At 42.1% G+C, this 18743-nt stretch overlaps 1 protein-coding gene across 1 annotated transcript; it reads right to left on the reverse strand.

Moving 5' to 3' along the window:
- Window positions 1-1325: 1325 nt before the first annotated feature.
- Fkbp14 (peptidyl-prolyl cis-trans isomerase Fkb14) lies at window positions 1326-18589 on the reverse strand. Its single transcript, XM_066291986.1, has 4 exons — window positions 18291-18589; window positions 3807-3990; window positions 3663-3755; window positions 1326-2881 (listed from the first exon to the last, which is right to left on the reverse strand). The coding sequence occupies exons 1-4, from the start codon at window positions 18503-18505 to the stop codon at window positions 2699-2701; spliced, it is 675 nt and encodes a 224-aa protein (XP_066148083.1). The 5' UTR covers window positions 18506-18589; the 3' UTR covers window positions 1326-2698.
- Between the last annotated feature and the right edge of the window lie 154 nt (window positions 18590-18743).

Raw genomic sequence — 18743 nt, forward strand, 5'->3', positions numbered from 1 at the left:
ACAAACTTTCAGTTTCGCAGTAATAGCAGTCAAGATAATGAGTCAACAACCATCTAAGTTATGTTCTTAGCTACTCAGGTTAACAATAAACGATTAAGAGGGCAAACGTTTTTTGATATTCAATTGATTCACTGACGCCACTTAGATCAAGCCCAACTTAGACGTTGTTCATTACTGATGCATCGATCACTCGCATACCTACTTAAAACCTGTCACAATATGAAATAATTCGGCCTAGATATTATCGCTATATATATTTATATATATACAGCGGCGCTTTGTTGTAAGGCTCTTAATGATAAAACAATAACGTTGTTGGCTGAGCTGACCATGTATGTGCATCCTGTACACGTATATGACCACTATGTGTTTCCTAATTCATTAAATGTTTCATTCAGCACACATTGTCCAATGTTGGCAGTTTCAATGTTACCAAGGTAATTCTGATTCAGATATAAAACAAAGGAAGATGGCAAAATTTTGACGCAGACCTAAGGTGGGAAAGGGAGGTGTTTGAATAGTCCCAGAAAAAAGTTAAACAAACGGTTGGTTTTCTCCCGATGGGTGGGTTATATACAGGGTGAATTTGCAAATCGGGACGCTTGGAGACGCAAAAAATTGCCGCTGTCGAGTCACCCTGTGTATCGTCGGACTCTTCGTTATAAAGTGCACACCTACATGCCGCACCACCGCTAACTGTATTTGGGAGCTCTTCGTTTGCTTTATTATGAGAAAAACACGAAACGATGCTGTTTCGTGCTGGGGAATTTAACCAATAATAGCTTCTGACGTTTTCTGTACTTTTTTGCGCTGGTAGTGACGAAGGGTGAAAAATTCGCCTCGGACCATCAGCAGAACGATATTTCTTTCTTGGCAGTGCGACATTAATTCGTCCTCATACGAACGTACACCGCAGACTTAAATTCCCGATGCGTTTCCGAGATATTGGCGCTGAATGCTCGGAAGACTTCACTTTTTTTTCTTTTTTTTTTTAATTTTTCTCCAAAAAAGCTCGAACCGGTGCGACTGAAAGTTCTTTGGTACTTGAAGATTTCTCGCAGATTTCCGCCCACCCTGGCAGGTTTTGGCGAATGTTTGGCACGTTCGCGAATTGGCCGTTCGCTGAGATTTTAATAAATAATTGTCGATCTTCGGTTTTCGCTGGAATTTTGAAGATTTCTTCGAGAGATGGTAATGATGAAATTGTCCGAACGACCGAATGTTAAATTCAGATAATTTTGGTTGCACGAGTCGTGACCAAGGCATCCCCAAAGATACATTACTGGACCTTTTTCAATGTCACACAGCGCGTGATAGAGAAAAACTCAATTTACAAACATATTTATTAAATTTCATGTAACAAACATATAAGTACATCGTATTTAGTCAAACAGTAATAACCAGGAGTGATACAAATAGCTAGGGCTAAACGTAGAGCGTTCAGAAATTAATACAATCCCCTTGATGCTCCTGATAGATAAACAGGTACATGCGATAGCATTAATGAATTTCTGATCCTGAGTTTTCCATGTCCTGCCCTCCACGATCGATATTTTGGCTTTATTCGGGAGTCCCTCAACGTGGATCAGCAGTCGCGCAGTTTAAATCATCACTCGGACCGTCGCAATTTCCGAAAACTCGCCGAATTGACAAACAGCATTCCTTAATTTTGAATTTAATAAAAGTTAAAAAATTAACAATAAATAATAATAAAAAAAAAACGGACTTGCAAGCACGTTCGCATCGATTATAATATAACAATTGACACGTCATCACCTTTACAATATCGATAGGTACTTATATATCTAGTCGAGGTATCAAAAATGTTCCTATTTTACAAACACCCGAAAACATGTCATCGTAAAGTACAAGTGCCTCGGCATATTCAAAAACGTAAGTTTTGGGTGCGTGCATCCGTCATCTGGCAATGCGAGCCCCGATTGGTCGCAACGTCCGAGCGCTCTCACGCTCAATTTGTTCTTTGCTATTTTGTTTTTGATCGGATGACGGATGCACGGAACAGCAGCAGCTGGACCTGTATAATACAAACCGTCGGTTCGTATTCAGATATGTAGGAGCGTTACTTTACTTTTACTTTTTTTACAATAACTTCGAATAATCGTTTTCTAAAAGATCAATCTAATAAGTTTAAATACCAGTCTAACAAGATTAAATAGTAGCGGGGAACGAACCATTGGCACCTGATATTGCTATAAAAAAAACTTAATTCTAAAACAGTTTTACATTCCAAAAATGCCGAATGACGATTAATCCAGAGCGTGTACAGACGGCGTTACCTGCCGTCCTGAAAGAATTTTTTAGTCAAATACCACGCCTCGTGGACAAAGCGATAACGTAAAAAAATGGGTAACGATTTGCCACAAAAAAAAAACCTTTTATGGTCAGGATCTGCAACTAGCTTTGTTTACGTTTCACATTGCCCTCGTATGGTCGTTAAATTGAGTAATGGCATAAAATCTTCAGAATACAAAAGTGACAATAATTTATTTCTCTCTTGGTACCATGTACGTGGGAAACTAGCAGCAGTATCTGAAGTAATTTTAAAACTTTTAGGCAAAATTAAGGCATTTGACTGGAAATTTACTTAGCCATGCATCGCATTGCAAGGATTAGTATTCATTGTTGCGGAACAATCAAAACTGATAATTTTTTTAAGCATCTAGCAAACGATTAAATTTTACAATTCGTCGTGTTTGGGACCCGAAAATTCGCCGTGGGAAATGTATCCATTTTTGTCTTTGTCCTCGTGTTGAAAGATCTCCTCGACTAGTTTGTCGTGTTCGGCGAGCATGTTCTTCACCTCTTCGCTGGGGGTGCCGCCATCGGCCGCGACCATTTGTTTCTTCAGGTATTCGCTGACCTAGATCGAAAATTGAGAATACTAAATATCATTTGACGAACTCGGATCGGCTAAGAAAGATTCGTCACTCGGAACCTTCCTGAAGGGTTCGCGCGGTGTCGGGTCAGAAGATGAGTGGAAATTAGTCGAGAGGAAAAAAAAACAACGTTGTGCTCATTCCTGCGCTGTTTCTATGCGGTCCATGTGTTTCGTTAAATTTTTGAGTCACCAACTATGACCAAGTGCGATTACTACAGTACACTTGCGATGACGTAACTCGTAACTAGAGATCTCATCGTCTTACTTTCACGCGATCATTTCTACACCCGGTTTCACCTTTATTAAGAGAGAAACTGAAGAGGTCCATAAATAACAGAAACATGTTTAGAATCTAGGCATTTGTGTTTGCGAACTTTTTCTTTTTGAAATATATTCCGCATACAAATAACGCATCAATTGTTAAGACATCAATATATCTACTTTTTGTGCAATCATAATTGGGAAGGCCGTTGAAAATTTCTTCGTGAGAATACTAAACGCTTGAACTGATGACTTTATATGGAACACGTATGTACATGCAGAGCGCTACGCCACAGGTTCTTCACCCGACTAGCCAAAACAATTTCATCGTACATACGCAGTGCTCGGGACACCATTTCGTATGAAATTTATTGATGCTGCAAGTTTAGGTGGTCAGCTGTGCATTACCCTGAAGGGTAGTTAATGCAACCTTCAGGAAGTTTCGTTAGAAGCGACGAGTACAAACTTAGATTTTACAGAAGAAACTTGTAAATTCGCTCACTTCATCACGACTCAATTGGTTGTCCTTGTCGGCGTCGATTTCTTTGAAAACATTCGTCGTCGGGGGAGAATCTCCCGTGTTGATGAGCTCAACCTAAAAACGTTTTTTTCATTAACCATTCTAATTAACCACCACGCCGCTTACCTCGAAAGTAAGAGTTGCACCGCCAGGAATCACGTTTCCGGCCCCCCTATCTCCGTATCCGAGAGAGGGAGGGATCGTCAGCTTCCTCTTCTCGCCCACGCACATATCGGTCAATCCTTGGTCCCAACCCTTGATCACTTGTCCCACTCCCAGCTGAAACGTGAAAGGTTGTTCCCGATCCAAGCTACAACAATACCAATTCGTCTATTAGCACTCCCGACGGGATAGTCAGGATCGTTTCTTGGCGCGGTGGATCATTTAAATTACTCTGCTCTATAACAACTTTCCCTAACTTGCAAAAGAAATTTTCGGAGGGCGCCCTATGGGAGCAGTACCAAAAAACTTCTTAATATTTAAGCGTGTCGCCAGTGCGTAACGACTACACGGGGAATATAAGTTGAGCAAGTTGGAATGTTCACGTTTTAAGGAAGTTAGAGGCGTAAAATAAGGGCAGGAGCGGCTCTTTCGTTCAGCAGAACTGGGGAAATACCGATAAGGGCAACAAGGATATAAATATTAATTTCGTAACTTTCAGAATCGCGAGATCCGAATTAAACAGCTACCCCACTTACTCCGTACGTCCGTCGAAAAAATTGAAAACGTCTAATGTGAAAAAATGAAAACTTTGATGGATGTCAAATGCTGACGACTTGACGGGCGCGCGGCGCCTCGCCATTTTGTCAACGACGCGGCAAGATTCGGATACTACGGTGCAGCGACGGGAAAGTGCATTAATCCGTACCTGCGATCTCGTTCGATAAAACGAGGGGCTATGGTATAAACAAAGGCCCGAAACCTCACATCACACACATAGATAGAACAAAAGTAACTGAAATATTAAAGGGGCCATGCATATCAAAAAGTATCCTGAAGAACGGCACTGCATGCCGCATTTGCACGTAGCACTATGCGGAATTATTTTGTTAGTTGGCCGACACGGAAACTTTTCGAAGAGTTTACTCCTGACAGAAGTTTCTCGACTGGAAAACCGGGAAGGGAAGACGCGTCCAGAGATTATTATGCATAACCTGCACCGGAACGTATCGTATTTTACAACGTAGCTGCCTTGGCGAATAAAATGTAATGCCTTTTGTTAGGTAGTTAAATATTTAAATGCGAGAATATCTCAGTGGCCTCACGGCAGTGTTTTGCGTGACGACTGGTACATTTGATTATTTTTAACGTTATTTTTATTATTATTATTTTTTTGTTAATTGGTTCGCTTACGGTTTGCCTCGTCGAAGCTTCCGAGCGGTCTTACGACGAATGCGAGAAGGTCAGCAACGCTTCTTTGAGGACATTTTCTGGCACGGGGCGCGTCCCGTTAAATTGTTAAGTCGTTGCGAACGAGGAACGATGCCGTAATGCACTTCCCTATAGTTGTAGTTTTTTAAACGTGCGGTCGAACATGTCAACGTTCTTAAAAATGTATTTCCTCCCAGCTTTTGAAAAACGAACGAGGGTTTTACGTAATTGAGTCTTAAAACTTTTCTTTTAGAAACGCGATTAAATATGGATGGACGGCAACGGCAAGCTCGGTCTTCTTCAGTTATATTTCAGGGCATTCACTATTTACCACTGAAGTCGTAAAATTTTATTTCAACCGTTTTACTGCAATTAGGTATGCGAGACTGAAACTTTTTGATATAGCGCTCCTTTAAAAATATGCATGCTCTATGGGTACAATGGCGGCCATAGAAGTAGGGCCGCTTCGAAAATTTCAATCTGTCGTTTCTATCACTCCAGTGAGAAAAAAATTAAAATAAAAAATATATATTACATATTTAATAATAAAAATAAAAACAATCCACAAAAACATTTTTAAACGGAAAATAAATAAATTTCCTCGATGGGAACAATAAAAACAAAATAAACATGTGATCATAAAAATAGGACCGTCGAAACATTATCAAAAAAAAAAAGGAAAAAAAGAAAAAAAGACGAAATTAACAACCGAATATTGGCTGACGCCTAATGCTAGGTCGCTTCGCCCTTTCGAGCGATCACTGCCCTTAATCTTTTAGGCACTGACCTCATTAAGCGCTGGCAGAACTCAACAGGAATTGCTTCCCGTTCCAGTTGGACCACGGACCGCAGTCCTTCCCTGTTTTTGATCCGTTGACGCCTCGCAGCAACTTCAAGATATGCCCGCAGGTTTTCAAAGGGGTTCAAATCGGGTGACCGCGGAGCCCACGGCACAACCGAAATCGGTTCATTGTGAAAAAATTGTTTAACTCGCACGTTTCGCGTCATTATCTTGTCGATGTTTCCAAATTAATGGCATTTCTTCCGAAGCACACGGCAGCATGACGTCTTTCATTATTTTAAGGTATGCTCCTTGATTCGGGATCCCTTTTATCCAATAAATGGGACCGACGCCGAACCGAGCGAGGCAGCTCCCGCAATCTTATGTTGTCACCTCCAGGTTTAACGGTTTTCAAAGTACGTTTTGGAAGCAATTCCCATTTTGCTGGTCTTCTTGCATACCGTCGACCGTCCGAATCAAACAAATGAATTTTTGTTTGATTTCCAAATTTTTATGTTGTCACCTTCGTTTTCGAAAGGAAGATGACTCTTCCCAAATTCTCTTCTCTTAAATTTGTTCATTTTTGGCAGCGGCGGTACCTTTCGAGCCGCTCGACCGTGTAAATAAACTCCCTGCAGCCGTCTTCAGATAGTTCCGGCACCTATTTCCAACTTTAGGTCCTTTTGAACTTGTTCGGAGCCCACAAAAGGATTTTCTCGGGCTTCTCGCTTTATTCGACTGTCAGTCAGAACCGCTGTTTTCCTCTTACGACCGCACTATTCCCATTTTTCGATAGATTTCACGAAGAGAATTGCCTGCATCTCCGAGTGTCCGAGTCCGAATTCTTTCGGCTAAAGAACGGTGGTTTCCGCGTCCCGTCTGTTTGTTTATCAATCACTAAAGTGCATTAAAACGCTTCGAAATGATTAGTTTGAGTTACCTTTCAGTTGCTTTCCTATCGAGCGAAGAATTACGAAAGTTATAAAAAAATAGCGAGCTTTAACGCACCGGTCCCGTTACCGTGACCACCTTAACTTTAACCGTCTTAACGAAACGGGGGAAGTGCGATTCGAGCGCAAGGTAATTCCCCTGGTTTCTGCTGTCAGATACAATTACCAAAGACGAAGCAATTTAGGACCTTAGTTCGGGTGCGGCGGAACGAGTTTCAATAGAATTTTTTCCATTTTTTCGAGCTGAGCCGGTAGCGGTCCTATTTCTATGGCCCGCCATTGTGTATTGCGAAATTATCACAAAATTCGTGCGAACGGCCTAAAATTAAATGCGGAAATCTCGATTTATTTCCCAGAAATGGAAATAATTTAACGCCCCCGATGAAATCGTATTCCAGTTCAATTCGTTTTGTAATGAAATGCAACAACCGGCTGCTCGGTAATTATTAATATTATTATTATTACCGGCCGCAACACGAATCGAAGCCGATATACATTTCGGGAATGCTATAGAAACATACGAGGGCACTTAATCCGGATTATTCGTGATGGATTGTGCGTAGATTTGTGTGTTTGGCTTTGTAATCGTATAGGTACGGCAATAAATCACGATTAGTTCTCTACCTAATGCTGCGTTAAGAAATTTATTAATCATAATCGTTACCGCACGGAATTGCTCGTTATCGTTGTGGCAAGTGGTCGTTCCTTTCTCGATGCGCAGGAAAGTCCCTCGTTATGAGTAACCGATTGCGTAACTCGAAAAGGCATTTCCATCACTCGCGAGCAATTTTGGTCGCCGTACGACGCCAATTATAACATTTCGAGAAGGTCAAAAGTTCTGCTTTCACCACGACTTTCACTCGACATCAGTGTGTTAAATCATCGTTAATTGTGCCAATAGAAATTTGTCAAACGGATCGGAACGCACGGTATATAATACGAAAACTCATTATTATTATTATTATTATTATTATTACTGTTGTTGTTATTTTATTGTTCATAAGTGGTTTATTTTTTCTGGTTAACTATTTCCGCGCATCCGCCCTTTTTAATATTGTCATATTCGATATATTTATTTAAAATAAAAACTGGGCGCGTTTGTTTGTTCCAATTGAAGTTGCAGCTGCTGAACGTATAACGTCATCCAGTTCATTTATTCCAATTATTCCACGCACCATTTTCTTCGCGTAGGTGACTCCGAAAGGGTCTCCGTTGGCCCGTGAAACTTGACTGCACCTCCCCAAGAACGAGAGTGCAACGGAAAATTGCAGTTTCGCTCCGGTGCTGCGCTGCACACTTCACAGCTCCAATTAGGGGGCCGAGCGCCATTTTTTCGAGTTCGACAAATCGAACGGACGCCTTAATGACGCCGAAAAACCGAGAGGCGACGGACGAACCGCGAGCCGAAACGCGGCGGCTCGACCGCTCCGGCGGGAGGGCCGAGCCTTGGGCGATCGGCAATTCTCGATGGTCCGGTGGTCCGTGGGAACCCGACGCGCGGAAAGTAAAATCCGCGCGCCGGATTCTGCGTCAACCCAGTCGAGTGAATTAACAAAATTTACGATATACTAAACGCGCGAACGTGACTCAACGAGACGGGGGGACGCCGGGATCGTAACTCTCTTCTTTACGCAACCGAATTCAGCTGATGTGCTTTGCTGATGTAACGTGCATTAGCGCAAAGTGCTTTTGCGTAAGAAATTTTCCTTTGCATAATGCACGGGTATCTAATATAGAGAAGTAATAGGACCGAAACCGAACAAAAGTGCATTGGCGTAGATTATTTTATTGCGTTCGCCTCCCGTCTCCTTACTTTTCGCACGCCACGTGTGACCTCTCTCCTCGCGTCCTCGCGACGCGAAGATAACCCGATGCGAAAGCCTCAACGCGTGGTGTCAATATTTGAGGTTCACACACACGTCCTCCTCCTCCTCCTCCTCCTCCTGCGTCCGCCTTTGAGAATTTGCGCGAACTAGTAAGTCAAATAATAAACATGCAAATTCCTCCGCAGATTTAAATAGTTGCCCCCCGAGCACACGGGTTCCCGTTTAATTGAGTTAAAGTAATTAAAAACGACATGTTGAAGGAGCTCACTTAAAATTCATAACAAGCTAATACATAGAGATGGGAGTCCCAAGACGTTGCCAGAGCTCCATCGCATTGAAGTGCGCGACGGCAAAAATGCAAAGGACCCTTCGAGGGGGCCACGTCCGGCGTCGTTTGGCGACAATCGGAAGGGGGGGGGAGGGGGCTCGCCGTTGCGATTTATTTGTTTTTTTAATTATTTATCCCATATCGAAATTGCGGGACGAACGTGGGGGCGCGTGGGGCCCGTAGCGTTCGTTACGCGATCCGTACCGCCTCTGAGCGATCTCTATTTGGTTGTTTCTCCCCTGCTTTGAAATAAGCCGGCTGCTTTAATTTCTAAAGTGCAGAAATGTGCAGTTTCGCATATAAAATCATCTTTTTGATCTTTGGTTTTGCAAACGTGCCGCGTTCTTTAATGTCTCCTTCGAGGGTTCGCGTATAGTTAGTTCACTTGGGGAATTTTTATTGTGAAAATTTAAATGAGCTTTCGGGGGATTTACCTTTAAGTCCCCGAGTGAACATGTTAAATACTTGATTCCGGATGCTTCGACGTGAAATCTCTAAAGCTGCGGCCAGAGTGGCCGAATTGCGCTGCCTTCTACTTTTATTGGTCGGCGAGGTTTGTCCATGACAGGTATTTGAGATTCATAGAATTTATTATCGTTCCATAAGCACGTTGTCAGTAAAATACGTCCCGCTATATGTTCGGGCTCGGCTGTTACGAAACCGGTACGCGTATAACTAGAAATAATAGCAATTACTAATTGAACACACACAGTCAGTTCAGATTCCCTATTACCTCTATTGATATTGACGGATATTTGTTATTTGCATTGGTCTACATATTAACGCATCGCTTCCGAATTTTTGGGGCGGAATTCGGCCCCCTTTTTGCGAGCGAACCGAACGCGAATCGCTTCCGTTCGTCCCCGTCGCGCAACAACGTAATTGTCATCATAATTCGCGTGGTTTATCGACGCCGTTCGAAAAAAACACTATTGACATTCACGCCCGGCTTCAATGCGTAATCCACGGATAACCGTCTTGCCTAATCCAATTAGGTTGAATTGTATCCTATTGGAGTTGTTTGCCTGTCGTACTCCCAAAGGACAAATTTATCCTGGAGTTAGCCCGGGCTTTGAATTAATGTGTGTTTTAGCTTACAAATTATGCAAATGAATCCCCAATATGAATTGCTCGATATTTACCGGAACTGCCATTAGATCACAACCGAGTATCGATCAGGTGCCGGACATCTTCGATGGACAACGGGACGGGAGAAAGTTCGCTTCGGAGGAGGATGGAAAAAAAAACTGTCTCTCCCCGTGTCCGGCTGCGGTGGCCTTCGAGTGCGGGGGGCGAAAGGGAAGTCGACCAGAAATTGCAAAATTAATCGAGATATCGCGTATACAAATATGGCTTATCCCCGTGGGTCAGCCAATGCGATAAATTTCCAAAAAATATGAGCCCGAAAATGGGTTCCTGTCGATACAGAATTAATTAAATTCGACAGAGATTTGGATTTATATAAACTGGGAAGTTGTGTTAATTTTACATGATTTATATTTCGCTGTTAAAATACTCGACGGACATTTTTCAAAACAAATCGTAATGGTCAACAAATATTTCCCGCTTTTATATTCGCTAATTGTAGAAATGCGATTCGCGAGTATCAATATGGAAGTTTGTTTAATAAATTAAACTAATAACTGAATATAATCTTCGGCGGGGTCTTTTCGGAGACGTGAAATTTTAATCAGCGACCTCAACAAAGAAGTCAACTTCTAACGAAGTTTCCGAAATATTATATATTAAAGACACCCGTTGGATTTAGTTTAGTGTGAAACTTTGTGACATTCAAGTATCTCTTAGTTTCAGTTTGGTTTTAGACCATGAATAATGAATGGAGTTCGGAAAATTCAATTTCTTGCGGAGTGTTGGTACGTGGCGGGGCTTAGATTGTGACTGTTAATTGCTGGCGAAGTTGTTCAAAAATCGTGCCGTAAAATTCGGATTTTCCAAACGAATCTCTCACTTCTCACGGTCCGGAAGGGCCCGAGTGCAGGAATGTGAGCGAGACGCAACGCGAGGTCGCTCCCAAACTTCCAAGTTATTTTAGGTTCGAGGAGGATTAACGCTGACAAATTCGTAATACTTCAGTTCTCCGTGAATCCCCAAAATAAGCGGGAAGAAGCATTTTAAGTAATCTTGCGAATGGTTTTCTTTACGGTGCTCGACATAAAATATGAGAGGGTTTAACAACCCAAAGTGCCATATTTATCACGTGCATTAAATAAAATGATAACAAAAAAAATACTGCTCGCTTTTTCAGACTGACGAAGCGTGCAGATGGCCCATTTGAGGGGAACAGTTTCGTAGATATGGATGGACTGTGTATAGGAATGGCATTCGGTAAAGATTAAAATGTAACATTTCGCCACGACAACGCTCTCTTGCCCAACTCGATTTATTGACGTGGCGTTGTGCATAAAGAAAGAAACTTGACACAGTTCTGACCCCAAAGATACGCGCAAGATGCGAGCAATGAAGTAAACACACCTGCACATTCGCTGCTTGACGCTCCGTATCGTCGAAGTTTTTACGAGAAATAACACTTCTGCGCCGAGAACTTGTCTAAGGCAATACTTAAGTCACACTACGGTACGTTATCACTAATACGTGGGAAATTTTTCAAAATTTGAGCAAAAGACGCAAAAATTGAAAAATGGGGCATTTTCATCCAATAGACGACAACTCACTGAACATCACAAAAAAAAAAAACAAATTGTTTACATGCTATCATAAAATTTCACGATCGGCATTGCCCGTTTGCTTCCAAAACTTGTCGACACCCAGTAGGCATGGAGGCGATAAGCCTCTGGCAGTACTCGATGGGTACAACTTTCCTCCGTTCCTCTAGAGTTATAGCCCATAGATCCTTCAACGGAGTTGGCCTCCGTTCTTTTACGTGGTTTTTCGTAGTGGCATGCGTCAACTAGTGCCAAAGCTTTTCTCTGGGATTCAAGTCCGGCGATCGTGCGGGCCAACCCATAACGTTAGCGGAATTTGTGCCGAGCCAATTTTTCGCGACCTTTGCCGCATGCTTTGGGTCGTTATCTCGTGAAACGCCCGTTTCAAAGACGTGTCTTCCTCGGCATACGGCAACATGTGGTCTGCTGAGATGTCCAAATGTGATTATTGGGGTTGGAATTCCGTCAATTTTTACGAGAGGGCCCGCACCAGTCCAAGAAAACCATCCCCAGATTTTTACATTACCGCCTCCGTGCCTTAACAACGGTCTTCGCCGCGTATCTAGGGTCAAACGTTAATTCTGAGAGTCTCCGCGCCGATCCCGAACGGCCTGAACTAAACGGCATAATCTCGGATACGTTACTAGAATGTTCCGCCATTTTTTCAGATTTTCCTCTCGCGACCACTCCAAGTGTTCTCGAGCGAACGTTTAGCGAGCCGCTCGATGAACTTTTTTCGAAAGGGGCACCTGTCGGGGACTTCTCGCTTTCGAGTTCTGTTCTAGGAGCCTCCTCCGAATTGTCCAAACGCCGACATTAGCGTCTGACTCAGTCAATATTCCTAGGGCCGTCTTGAGAGGGCCTTTCGTTGCCGTTCGCACAATTTTTCGATCCGTACTAGACGCGACCTCTCGAGGTTTACCTCTGTTTTCTTGATTCGGATGGTCTTTAAAGGCATTCTGGGCCATTTCGACGGAACATCCAATAACTCTTGCGATGGACCGGAATGACAGTCCTCCATTTTTTAGATTTCTCATCAGGCGCCCTTCGTCGGGAGAACGGTGCTTGTTCCGACTCGTTTTCTTTAATTTTGTGGAAAACAACAGGACACTCGAAGGAAACGAAATTTCACAAGCTGACCTTACTTCCCGGATATTATCATCATGAAAATTAATAAATTTCACTTAATGACGTTCATAAGAATGTCTGTCAAGCAGCGCACGGGTAGAAACAATTGAATTTTCGACGGTTTCTACTGTTTACAGGGGCGCACCGTCTTCCTGTCATCTAGGGGAAATACACATTGCACCTGCCTGACTTAATTAATCTCTGAAAAATTTCGCGGGATCTGAATTACCGCACGATTCGCATGGAGTTGACGGCTGTATTTACTCCATCGCTCTCATCTGTGTGTACGAACGGGCGTAGTTTTCTCTGCTCCTAGGTGAAAATGGGCACGCGGACGAGTTAAGAAAAATTAAATAATCTAACAATGTCATAATCGAATTTTAAATTGAATAAAATAAATATTGTAAAGCAAACCTGTAAAGAACACAAAGTAATGCTTTCGATGAAAATTTGCTGAAAAGTTCCGACAAGAGCTGAAATATTTACAAAGATACTGGGGAAAGCCCGGGGCTTGGCAGTAAATCGTATATTTGCCCCATACGATGGCATGCAGGAGACAACGTTATAAAATGACTGCCGTAGGTTTAAAATTTTATCCTTTATTTGGCTCATCTCCACTGAAATTGCGCTTACTTTTGAGGGGAGAAATTTGTGTGAAACGTAAGTTGTTTCGGGTGCACTCGACTGCGCTGCCGCGCATCGCGGACTGAATTATCATTAAATACATCTAGAGAATTGAAGATTGCTGGAGATTCGGGTAATTTGAATGGAACTGCGAAAACGCTTTAAAAACTCCAATCCTAAATTACACATGCATTTAGCATAAATATTATTGATACGACAAACAACGCGAGAGGCTGTAATGTAACCACCGTTATGCCAATAGAAGCCGGTGTGTTCCGAAATGTGTTTAGACGTCACTCACTCGACTACTGTCAGACCATGGCGGTAGAGGCGCTCGCAGCACCCACGACATACCACTGTTATATCTTCCCATTTTAATACCTTTAACTGAGGGGTGAGAGATTATATTAATTTGCGGGTTTCCGGGACGCCCTCCATCCGAACGTTCTCTGGCATTTCTCAAACGTTTTTATTCTCCCCGACATTCTCCCAGTTTCATAAATTCGAATCGTTCAGTATCACTGAGCATACGTATGCATATCAGCAAACACATGTCCCGCAATTTATTTAAGAGTATTCAGTCTGTCGTCAAATGTCTGCTTCTTGCACGTAGAGACTAAACCTACGACAGAAAATTGATGATGCACGAATTGGAGATATTTCCATTAGTTATGACAAACAAGTTGTGACGGGAGAAAAAAAACCCCAATTGAATATCTCCGGAACAATCGAAGCGCAAAAGGCGAAATAGAGGAAAATCCATATAAGTCGGGCTGGAACAGTCCTAGAAATCTTTTCCATGTACTGTCAGGTAAATTTGGATTCGAAAGTTAATAATTTAAGTCCTCTCAACGTAAAGAGTTAAATGGACAAGAGACGGACGTTTGCGAAACGCTGCAGTGCCGGAAGATGACCAGCAACCAGCCCCAATTCCTCGACGATTTTGTTGCTCGCGTTAATTAAGAATTAGTTACTAACATTTCTCAAAATATCAAACGACAATAAGCCTACATTAAAAACGAATTTTCTCCTCAGAGAAAATGTATTCCATAATTCAACTGAAGTGCCGTAATTAAACGCCATTTGGCAACGCTCCGCAACAGCTTTCATCAGGTAATTATTATTGTTATTACTCTTACTTTAGCGATTAATTGCACTTTTAATTTTAACACTTCGTGATTCGTGGCCCAACTCAAATTAATCGTCCGATTACAGATGCATTACTTTTAATTCTGTAGTTGTGCGCTACGGCAAGAAATTCGAGAATCCAACGTGTGCACTCGGCCCTTTCGCACCCTTTAAATAATATTATAAAATAAATTGGAATCTCGTAACAACGATTTTATGGCTTTTTGCAATGGACGACGCGAAATTTAAATATCGTAATAAATACAGAAATATATTGCCGTTGCCGCACAAAAAAATTTATGATCATCTCGTAAACGTCCTGTAATGTGTATTTGAAATTTCCCGTGAGTAATTATAAGTTGAAATTAAGTTTATTTCACCGAATTACACATACAGCGTGACCCACCTGTTTTGGGGTCGGTCTGTAAAGAGCTTATTGATGGTGCAATTTAGCCCGGATTTTTTTTTTTTTTTTTTAATCATAGAGCTTGATAAACCGCACGTTTTTAGCAAAAATGGCCTCGTTGACATAAAATTCAAGGCCTACTGCGACGGTTCCTGGGAGCGAAATTTTAACAAATCATATTAGCGATTTTTTTAGAAAAAATCCGCGCACGCCGCTGGATTGGCCACCCCTCAGAACGGGCCCGTGCAAAATTTTCAGCGATAGCGATTTTGTAGGCGAATCAAAACTGCACCCTCGGTATCTGTTGATTTTCGAAAATTCACAGTCGGCCATGGAGAACAAGTGAGGTGTTTAACTGTCAAACAGACGCAACAAACGTCAACGTCGATATTAAAACTTATTCGTGCTCAATACGAATCGAATTGTTAATCGTGACGATTACGGAAAATTTAAGTGTGAGAGGAAAAACAGAAATTGTTCGTCTTGTCGGCGACGACGTGCGCTCGGCAGCAGGAGCTGCGGCAGCGTGCAGAATTCAACGTCGGATGGGCCAGTGACGAGGCAAAATGGACGTCGTGGGCTTCTTCCAAATAACAACGAAATTTTGCGATATTTCAACGACAATTCCCGAAGTGGTACTAGAACGGCTAGTTCGGACCTTAATATGCCCAGAAAAAGTATGATAAGATGTAAGTAAGTACCCCGTGTGCATTTCTAATTCTTCTACAAAATCGTTATTACTCAAAATTTTTCACTGAGATTTTGTACGAGCCCGTGTTGAGAGGTGGCCAATCCAGCGGCGTGCATGGATTTTTCCCAAAAAAATCGCTATGATTTATTAAAATTTCGCTCCTAGAAATTGTCATAGTGGACCTCGAATTTGATACCAACCGGGCCATTTTTGCTGAAAAAGTGCAGTTTGTCAAGCACCGCAATTAAAAAAAAAAAAAAAAGTCCCGGCTAAATCGCACAATCAACAAACTTTTCACGGGCCCCGGCCCCAAAACAAATGGGTCACGCTGTACATTGATTAACAATTTTGTTTTCCAAACGACAAAATTCTCAATTTTGAGTTAAGTAAATTGAAGCATTTTCGCAAATCATTCTTTTCGGTCCGATGATGCATTCGAACTTTCGTATTCTCATCCAAGCTGGCTCAAAGGCAAGAAAATCCAATTTTAGTGGAGCGAAAGTTCCCGACGCCCTATTTAATAATTTAACTACATCTGGAAACAAATTCACTTGAGTTTTATGCGTTTACATGGAACTTTAGAAATTTATGGAAATATGGGAAAAGATCCGAGGAGCAACCGATGAATCAATGTATATAAAATGTGTCACGTTCAAGATTGTGTTTTTATAGCAGACTGATGGATATGCCCTTTTTCATTAGTACCCACGGGCCAATAAAACTCAATTAAGATGACGCTGAACGTCCTACATGGATTTGCAGATAAATGTCAAGCTCCTTAATAAGTGATGCTTCTTCATTCGTACAGATTAAGTTGCCCGGGAAGGCCGAAATACCTAAATCCTCTAAATAATACGTATATTTCTGTGCGGACGTCTTTTTAATGGCGAATTCGGACGTCCGCGACGTAAAATTGATCGTCGAACTCTTAAAAATCGCTCTGTGGGGTGGGGAGACGTTCGTCTCGTTTTCGAGATACTGTAAATTTCCAACGGAACGCCCAAGAATTGGATCCGGACTAAATTCGTCGTTCGTTAATACATTCGTCGGTTAGACACCTATTACGAAACCGTGCCAGACTTACACACGTTAACCGTCGATAATACATAACCGTTCCAGGGTAAAATTCGAGTTATTTAATAAGTAATGCAACTAAAACTAGATTTATTTGCTCAGAAGCGCATGCCATCCGTGTATCGGCCCATGAATTATTCAAGATTAAAGTTGTATCTCGATGAAAAAAGAACGCAAGTTATACGTTGGGAAAGCTCGGATCCATAAACATACCCAGACGAGGTGGAGCTTTTTGAGAATTTCGTAGATTCCGTTGAATTCCCCGATGATCCCGAAAAACTGATAATGATGAAATTCTTATGCCCCCACTTGAATATCTAATGTATATTTAATGCGGATAATAAGCTGTCAGCCAGGACACTTTCCCGGAACCTTTGTGTCCACCTTTTGAGCAGAATTAAAGATTTATATTTCGAGCAGTCCTAGAGTGGCAAAATCAATAGTCCTTATGCATATCTCCACAGCAGCTGGCTTAGACTATCATAAGCTTTCAGGATGATAACTTTGATTATCCCCTCATCTTTTATTTAATTTGGCGGTATTTGTCTTTCCCATTTTCAATTTTCGAGGATTTCCCTCCGTCCGCCGTTCGTCGAATTTCTAATACAGCTAATCCTCAGTTTCTTGAAAATTTTCTCGCTATTTTTTTCCCCCTCGATTTGATGCACCCTATTTCCTACAAGTAAGAAAAATACCCGGAGTCGATAAAATGGACAATGCAACGAAGTTTGCAGAACTAAAACACTTGAACCGAAAAGGCAAACTTCCAAAAAAGTTAAATTGTTTACCGTCCTTGGAGACGCGACCGAACTTTTAATAGTGTCCCGCTTTTTACTCTGACCAATAAAATTTATAACTCGGTTAAAACAAATTATGGGAGTTGCAACGAACTAAACTTTCAGATAAGGTGCTACGTACAGGGTGTTTCAGATACGAGTCGCCTCTTTAGAGAAAGAAGGAAAAAATCCGGGACAAGCAGTGGCGCGCTGCACCTTCCATGGCATCGACCAAAGGCTTTGGAAAAACGCAAATGAAAAACTGGCGCGGTTTCGACTGTTACTCCTGCGTTATTCGGACCTTGCCACTCTGTATTTTCCTAAGCTACATGAGCGCGTTAAACCTCCAAGGATCCGATGCCCTAAATGAAAGTTTTTACTGAAGTTTGCAACATTTTTGGGAGTTGAAAGACACGACGGAGACATCATAAACTGTGTAAAATGTGTCGCATTGGGAGTTAGGGAAGCCGGAGAATTTTTAAATTTTCATAAGGATCGGGATTCCGGTCGAGATTTATATGCGATTTCCGGCAGGACGCATGATCGAGATGGAATAAATATGGAAATATTTGAAAAAGAAATACGTAATTAGAGATTAAAAGTGGCGTATTTATCTCCCTCTGGAACGAGTACCATTTTGCCGAGGTTAAACAATAAAATCGCCGAAGCCCAGTACTCGTTCTTCGGAGTGCTGCTTATCTTATCGCCGAGTTTATCGCTGCTTTTACCGTTTGCCGTCGAGTTTACACAGTTTTTTTTTTTTCAATATCACCGAAAGAAGAGCACTCCGTCAATTTTCAAGTGCAACATTTAAAATTTCAAGCAATTAAAATGAGCACTCACCTCGAATCGAACTTGGTACCATCAGCCAAAGTACCGGTGTAGTGCATCGTCAGCATGTCCCCATTCTTAGATTTCACCTCACAAACCTCCGGTTTGTAGAGAACGTCAATCTTCAACTCTTCGTTTTTCTTGTCGTTATCCTCACAGCGAACCGTCACCGTCGCGATGGCCAAGAGGCCGAAGAGACCAACCCATCGAATCATGCTCGGTACCATTGAAGAAAAACAGCGTGTTCGAGCGTTCGGTCCTGCGAAAACCTTCGACGCACGTTCCCAATTTCCAACTAAAACGTCCGGCAAAAGTTTTGAATTGCCACGAGTTTGCCACGCTATGAAATTGACGTCACTTGATCGTCCGTCCTTTTCTGCGGCGTTGCGTTAGGAGCAAGCGAGACGAAAAGAGAGCGACGTGAAAGCCACAGGTCTGCAACTGATTGGACGGTTGCAATGATAG

This window comes from Euwallacea fornicatus, chromosome 17 (genome assembly GCF_040115645.1).
Source record: "Euwallacea fornicatus isolate EFF26 chromosome 17, ASM4011564v1, whole genome shotgun sequence".
Lineage (NCBI taxonomy): Eukaryota > Metazoa > Arthropoda > Insecta > Coleoptera > Curculionidae > Euwallacea > Euwallacea fornicatus.